The sequence below is a fragment of the Manihot esculenta genome, chromosome 18, assembly GCF_001659605.2.
Source record: "Manihot esculenta cultivar AM560-2 chromosome 18, M.esculenta_v8, whole genome shotgun sequence".
Taxonomy (NCBI): Eukaryota; Viridiplantae; Streptophyta; class Magnoliopsida; order Malpighiales; family Euphorbiaceae; genus Manihot; species Manihot esculenta.
The window spans coordinates 3617797-3625495 of NC_035178.2; the positions used below are offsets into that span (position 1 = coordinate 3617797).

The 7699-nt window shown below is 40.7% G+C and overlaps 2 protein-coding genes across 2 annotated transcripts; both read right to left on the reverse strand.

The window, feature by feature from the left end:
* Window positions 1-420: 420 nt before the first annotated feature.
* Window positions 421-2745, reverse strand: LOC110605888. The gene is made up of 2 exons (XM_021744561.2): window positions 2387-2745; window positions 421-1130 (listed from the first exon to the last, which is right to left on the reverse strand). Exons 1-2 carry the CDS (start codon window positions 2537-2539, stop codon window positions 774-776), a joined length of 510 nt encoding a protein of 169 aa, XP_021600253.1. The 5' UTR covers window positions 2540-2745; the 3' UTR covers window positions 421-773.
* A 1327-nt stretch (window positions 2746-4072) lies between these two features.
* On the reverse strand, window positions 4073-7485 carry LOC110605800 (probable inactive receptor kinase At5g67200). The gene is made up of 2 exons (XM_021744438.2): window positions 5724-7485; window positions 4073-4869 (listed from the first exon to the last, which is right to left on the reverse strand). Exons 1-2 carry the CDS (start codon window positions 7135-7137, stop codon window positions 4301-4303), a joined length of 1983 nt encoding a protein of 660 aa, XP_021600130.1. The 5' UTR covers window positions 7138-7485; the 3' UTR covers window positions 4073-4300.
* Window positions 7486-7699: the final 214 nt, after the last annotated feature.

Below are 7699 nucleotides of genomic sequence, written 5' to 3' on the forward strand. Positions count from 1 at the left end.
GGTAACATTCATCACACAATGCAAACAGTGGAAGCTAGCTCGATGGCTAAGCACTTCATCCATTTGGTTTGAGATGAAGAAATGGCTAGTATTTTGAGCAAGCTTTAGAAAAAATTCAAATTATCCATAAATACCTGAAGATTGTATATAAGCATTCCAAAAAAAAATTATATATATACTATCTTTCCAGGATGAATTTTGCTTGCTCTACTCCGAAATATAATGCAATCTCGTCTTGATTTAAACAAAAGACGGAAGGAGCAATGTCAACTGGGTTATAGCCATGGACCTCTTCTTAATCCTATCTCTCTTCAAAATGTGATGAAAAGGGAGAGAGACTCTTGTTGCTTGAAAGCACAATCTACATACAGACTCCCATTTGGAAGTTATTACCAATGTGTAGTAAAAAAAATTAAAATATTAATGGAAAAAGAAAAACATGGATTTAAAGATGAATACAAGGTTACACACAACTACAGTAATCTGATCCATGTTAAGTATCTTATTACTTAGATTCTTCTATGAAACCACTACAACAATGCGAGCATTCTATTAACTATTGCAACAAGGAAGCATTTTTTTTTCCACCCTCCAATTTTTTACCAACATCTTTTCAAGCAGTTGAAGTTTTTGATTGGAGATGACCACATCTGGTATACTGGATGATGAAATACCCTTGAATCTAGGGCATTACTATGTCGAAGTAGGGCAACTGTAAGCTAATCAAGCATGTCAAGCACTGCATGGATAGGCTCATTCTACATTCCTGAACATCACAGTTGGCAACACCAGTAGGCATAGTGCTCATCTTTGCGATGGTTACTAACAAGACCTCCACATTGTAGACAGATGAAGCTGCTGCCATCTGAAAATGCGTCCAACACAATTTGCATCCTGCCAGTTTCCGCAAGTATAGAGTTTCCATGAGCATCTGACGATCCACCTACATGAAGAGATGATTGTTCCACTTTACAAGGCTGGACTTCAGCAATTGCACACTCAGCAAACAAAGTAGAAAGTTGATCCACAGCAGTGTTCTGTTGCAGCCTGTTTCTATACAGTTCACGAGCACGGTGCAGGGACTGAAAGACAGCCTCATCCCCACCTCTGGTCCGCATTGCCATGACAACCTGTTCCAATCAATAGGTCTGTAATACGTTCTGAGGATTTCTATTCAAAATTTCAAGCCCCAAATATGAAAGTCAACATCCTCTGCATGCTTCATGGAGACCTTTGAACTATGTGTATATGCACCTTCATTTTAAATCTCCTCAAAAAAGTCATTGAACGTTCTATAGATAGTGAAATGAAGAACAAAAATTTAATTAAAATATGGTTGAAAGCACTGGCTAAAAATATCCTGAAGAAAAGCACAAAATAGACAAGAAGAAGGAAAAGAGTTCAAATGCTTTGCCATTAAAAATCATTTTGCTACCCCATACTTTACTGTTCAAGCCGCAAGAAAGAGCAGCAGTTCATAGTTTTTCACCATGATTTCGAGATAGACATATATTGCCACTCCAAATCTCGAGCAATCAGATACGGTGAAAGCCTTAAAAGAAGAAACTATAATCCTACGACCAAGGGACTCACCATTGCCCATGGATATCCCTACTAAGGCTTTTCTGTTCTCCGGCTTTCAGAGATTCCAGAAATGGCAGGATTCTTTTCATACTACAACGTGATCATACTGAAAGTCTGAAATCGAGAGCCTTCTTTAAGAAGCTTACTAGTATAACAAATATACACGATCCCATAGTCACATGCTGTAGTAGCCAAACCTCCATAGAAAGCCAATTTACTCCATAAGCAATACTTTTCAAGCTAGTTCCGATAAAGAAACAAGCTTTTCAAGCACATGCATACTAGCACAATCAAATTATCTTGCGATATCTAATCTTATATACAATTACCCGGCGAAATAATAGTGAAGCGAAGTGATTACGAAAATGGGGATTGGGGCATTGGATAACAAGATTTACCATACGAATGGGTTGTTTCAAAATACGGGAAGCTAGCACAACCAAGTGCTTTTTTGGCCTCCACATTGAAGGAAAGTATATATTTAGGCATCCAGACTAAAACTCTATCAAATTACTTTTCATTTCACTTTCCTCTTATGCGTTGATTAGCTACGGATAAATTTCAGCGCCACTACCCAATTAAAAAAGAAACAAAAGGACCTCCAACAATAAGCATACTAACCAACTCCTTTTTATCTTGGCGATTGAAGAAATTCAAAAGAAGATTGATTCAATCAGAAAAACACCATAAATTAGTCATGACCACTTAATCAAAAGATCAGGGAAAAAAAAACTGATATATCATTAGAAAATTACAGAAAGAAAGAAAAACCGGAAAGGGGGGAAAAGAAAAGAGGAGTTACCGCTTGGAGAGCCTGAGAAGGTTTCCCCTGGTTCATGAGCCGACGAGCCAATGTGATCAGCTCTTTCACTATATCATTAGCGTCTTGCTGAGGCACCGCCGTCGAAGCATCTCTCTCTGTCATCTCGGTATCAGCGTCCATAGCATCTGGCATTTGAAATGCCCTTCTCTTTAGAATTCAGTTATCAACGTTTTATAAGTTGGACAAGTGCATGTCTCTTTCAGGTCTCTCTGCTTCACCTTCGTCTCCTTCCTCCTCTTCTGTTGAATTAATGGCTAAAAATCCAGAAATGCCTCATAAATATTTAGGTTTTTGATAATTGATCCTCACTCCTGATAACCAGAAGATTCTACTAAATTCCTCTCTTCTAAAACTTCTACTCTCTTGGAAAGGCTCCTGAATACTGGGCCCTCCTTCCTTAATGGGCTTAATTTAGAATGGGCTTCTCCTCACAACTCAAAGCTTTGTGTTTTTTTTTTTCAAATTATTATTTTGCATCAAATAAATTATTCAGACAGCAGTTTAAGATTCTAATTGTTAATTAAGAGAGTTTCCTCGACGATCACAATATGAAAAAAAGATTAATTCAATTGAAAGAATGCATTTTTAGAATCGCTGAAAGAAATTATGTCAATATAAGAAAATTGTGTTAAGAATGTAAGAAACTAGAAAAGAAAATTGCAAAATCAGGAATAAATTTTGCTTGTTTTGGCATAAGATTGCAAAGAAACACAATTGTCCATCATGATGCTGCTCCTGGATGCAACACTATTATTTGAAGTTGAACTAATTTGATCATTTTCCATGTGACTTTCACGTGGCATGACCTCATTCATTTACACGTATAAAAGTTAGAAACTATTCTCCGTCTTCAATTTTTTTTTTTTTTATAATCGCCAAGATGGCTATGCAATAATAAGAATTCATCACTTCTCAAGGGTAAAAACATGGAGATATAAAACCCAAAGAAATAAATATACTCACAACCAACTTCAATTACTAAACTGTAGAAAGTCCTACAGTGGTCCAGGGGAGCAACTGCCCTTCCTGAACCTATCTTCACATAAAAAGCCTGGGCCTTGGTCCAGCCATTGACAGATTGCACATCACACACCCATGAGTCCATCACCTTCATAATTACAAGTGTGTATATCTGCGTTAGGTATAACTAATAATGGAAAGAAATGAAACTTTTTCCAGGCCCACAAGTAAAATGCTAGATTGTACAACACAGACAAATGCGACCAAGCTGTGAACTTTCTTGTTTGAACAAAATAAATCAGGTGGAATCGTTCAATTCTACTTGCTAAAATCTACCCTTGCCTTACTCTCTTTGTGAAAGTTTAAACAGTTGGATTAACTAACTGAGAAGGGTAGCTTCTCTTTAATTTGTTCCCACATTAATGTGGCAGCCAAGGACCCCACTGGTTATTACAGCTTACAGGCCAAGGGCAGTGGCACTATTTGGCAGCACAATGATGGATGCATGACTGTTGATAGTTGTCAACATCTCATTGTGATGCGGAATCGTGCTTACATCACATTGTAGCTTTAAATGTTGCCAATTCGCAAACTCTGAACAAAGTAAGATAGTGATACTTAAGTTCATTTTCAATTTATGCTTCTAACTGGTTCAAGGATTATCAATCTACTAGCTGAAGAGGTCACACCAGAGAGAGACTCATATGGATAGGGAAACTCCATGTTTTCATTTTCAGGCTATCCAGTGGACATGAAAATTTCAGTATCTTAGCTGGGCAGTTTGATATTATGCAAGAATTATATCAGCATCTATCTAACTGCAACGCCACAAGTAATGTAGCAGAGTTGCTAGGGAAAAAAGGCAGCATCGCATTTATATCACCTATTTCTTTACTCTATGCATTAGTAAAACTTGTGGTACAATTATGATAACTAGGAGATGCCCATATGCTGGTCCAATTCACTATCCTCCATTAATACACTCTCTTTGATCTCCTGTAACATTTTCAACACCTGCCACATAGTGGGTCTCTGCTCCGGTGAGGTCAAGCTACAAGATATAGCTACTTCAAGAAGCATCTCCAGCCTATTGTCTTCTCCACCATCATCTTCCCTCGTGGACCTAACCCAATTCACCATTTCATTTGGCACTAAAAAAGGAAGCTGTGATGGAGACTTTCCGGTTAAAAGCTCAAGCAACAGAATTCCAAACGAAAACACATCAGATTTAGAGGTGGGTTGGTGATTTGAATTGCGACTTTCTGGAGCTTTATACGCCAAGGCCTCTGGATCATCCTCCGGTAATGAAGTGGCGAGAAGAGCGAGGCAGTAGTCCCCAATACATGCCTCGAAATCGGGCCCGAGAAGGACATTAGAGGACTTGAGATTGCCGTGGACGAGCCTCCATGCTTGGTGGATGTAGGAGAGCCCTTGAGCTACGTCCTCTGCTATCTTTAAGCACGAGGTCCAGTGGAGTGGTTTCGCTCTCGACGATTTTGAACCTGCAAATGCCAACAGAAAAATTCGTAAGGTAAAAATCAAAGCCGTTGAAAAAGGTCGGGTCCAGCAAAATCCAAGCCGTTCATTAAAATTTTGACTTTCCAGTCAATTCAGTTGAAGACGGTCTCATCAGCAGATGGGGCCCATCCGAATCCAATAAATCAACAGACAATTTTCTGCTAGTGAGCTCATCGCTAGGCCAGTAAATTCAGCACACTTATTACAACGGACAAGAGTACAGGTGGGTCCTTTTGGACATATGCTCACCGGAGGATCCGCGATGCCTGAGAAATCAAGCAATCGACGTCGGGCTCACGTCTTATCAGTGAGTTCGCCACATGCAATGGAATTATATCAGGTGGTGCTTTCCACGCGCTCTAACCTCACAGCTAACAGGATTCTATTTCGCTTATTAAAAAGAAAAACCCTTTCTTAATGCGCAACCAAGGAATAAGGTTTATGCAATCGGAAGTGCATTCCACGCGCTATAATTTCAGAGATAACAAGATTCTATTAGGTTTATAAACAGGAAAATGCTTTGCTTTAATTATTAATCAAGTAATCAGGAATTTAAAGCCAATTCCCAATGTCGTCAGCAGCGAGATTCTCGCTTCTTGGTGTTCGTGGGTGGAAAACTAAGATACTGCCAAATCGAGTAACTTTAAATACATACGACGACGCATATTTTTTGGACTAATGTGATAATCATCGACTTAAATTAATCAATTGTGTTAATATTTCGGTAAGCAACGTCAAGCACAGATCCCGGTTGGACTCATTGAGTTAATAGGCGTAATTGAACTCGCTCACCGAGTCAGATGGGAACAGAAATGCCAGAGAAAAAATAGAAGCTTACCGTGAATGAGAGAGAAAAGGCTACCGTTGGGCTGGTAATCATAGATGAGAAGTCTTTCTTCCCTGGCTTGAAAATATGCCCTGAGCGGAACTAAATTTGGATGCCTGAGTCCACCCACTGATTCCATGTGCTGCTCATAGACATCTTTGCTTGTGCCCGCCAATTTAGCACCATCAAGCCTCTTTACGCAAACAATCAGACGGTTATCTAACACGGCCTTGTAAGTGGTCCCCATGGTGCCTCTCCCCAGCAACTCAGCTGAAGCTCTCATCAGCTGATCCAGCGTGTAAAGTTGTGCCTCACCCGCACAGAATACCAAACTCCCACTCTTGCCTACATGCATCCCTTGCACCCTCTTCACCTTCTCTTCCAACTCATTTTCTTGCAGGTCTATTTGCATCACTGTGGCAGCTTCTGTCGCGGCCGCAACGGCAGCGGCACCATCAGACGCAACGGCAGCCGTTGATGGCTTTTGGTTTCTCTGTTTCCTCGTAGCCATCACAAAGCAAATAAGCGAACCAATGAGAACAAATACTGCTGATGAGAAACCAATGATCACTGCGGTTTTCTTGTGCTTGGTTTTGGGGCTCGGTTCTGACAAGTCTACGCCGTGCAATTCTTCACTTTGGCCTAGCGCAACAGCGGGCGGTGGCGATACTGGTTGTAAAGACGATGATGGACCGAAAAATGGGGGACTGGGATGGCATTCTTTGTGTATAATCTCTCCACAAAGACTTGGATTAGATAAAAATGAAGAGAGTTCAAAACGAAGTAACGTGGGGGTAACTGGGATTGCACCAGTGAAGTTGTTATATGAAATGTTGAAGGTTCGGAGAGATGACTGGTTTAATGGAGGTACAGTGCCATTGAATCTGTTCCAGTCGAGGCGCAGGTAGTACAAGCGGTCCAGAGAAGTTAGCCAGGTGGGTATTGGTCCAGTTAGATTGTTGTGGGAGAGATCGAGAGTGCGGAGTCTATGAAGGGAATGGAGTGAAGGAGGAAAAGAGCCAGTAAAATAGTTATGATCGAGAAAGAGGGATTTAAGATTGAGAAGCTTGGACAAATCGGGAATGGGTCCGTTGAGCGAGTTGTTCTGGAGACTGAGGACGCGAAGCTGATCAAGCCGAGTCAAAGAGTTGGGGACAAAAACACCGCCGAGATCTAAGCCTTGGAGAACAAAGTGCACCACTTTTTGCTGGAAGCATTTCACTCCTGGCCATTGACAGAAATGGAAGCTTGTATTTTGAGAGTACGGAAGATGGTCGTTCAAATCAGCTTTGGACTTGAAATCTAGAAGTGCAGAGGCATCAGATGGCTGCAGTAAGTTCACAACCGAACCAGAAGAGCTAGAAGCCCCTAGTATGGCGATGAACGACAGTAGAAAAAGAGCATTTGATAGAAGAGGATGAATCATTTTCACAAATATTTGAGGGGGTGAAATGGCGAAACTCAAGTAAACGGCTTCCTCACTGTTTCTGTTGCGTCTCCTGTTCAACAGAATAAGGGTGATTGGTCCATTTCATTCCCCCATAGGTAAGAGCCAAGGAATCGAGAGTGTGAGAGAGAGAGGATGATAATGGGAGAGACGAGGGAGCGCTTCATGACAAAGCAGGTAAGAACTGAGAAGCAGCTGTCAGGGCTTCATGGTCAGAGTCACGTGAAGTAAAGAGAAAAGAAGGGCTAAAACGCTATGGTTACTAGTTTAGTTTTATGTGTAAAAAAATGCAGTAATTTGATGAAGGGTTACCATCTTTAAATTTGGAAGATAGGTTTGTCTCCCACCAAGCAAATCGCCTCTTTAACGACTTACGAGGTTAACCTACAAATACCCTCGCATCACTTTAACATTTTCTGAACGCACTCGGTAAAAAAAAAAAAAACCCGTTCTCCAAGGCATTCACTTGTGGGAGTGGGCTTTTTTCTCTTGGTTACTGTTAATTTGACATTGGGCTTCTTGTAACACTTACCCATCTAGG

Coding starts and splice junctions, on each gene's coding strand:
- LOC110605800 (XM_021744438.2), bottom strand. CDS start 7,137: ATGATTCATCCTCTTCTATCAAATGCTCTTTTTCTACTGTCGTTCATC. Junction 4,870..5,723: donor CCTTTTCTCTCTCATTCACG/GTAAGCTTCTAT, acceptor TGGCATTTGCAG/GTTCAAAATCGTCGAGAGCG.
- LOC110605888 (XM_021744561.2), bottom strand. CDS start 2,539: ATGCCAGATGCTATGGACGCTGATACCGAGATGACAGAGAGAGATGCT. Junction 1,131..2,386: donor CTTCTCAGGCTCTCCAAGCG/GTAACTCCTCTT, acceptor TGATTGGAACAG/GTTGTCATGGCAATGCGGAC.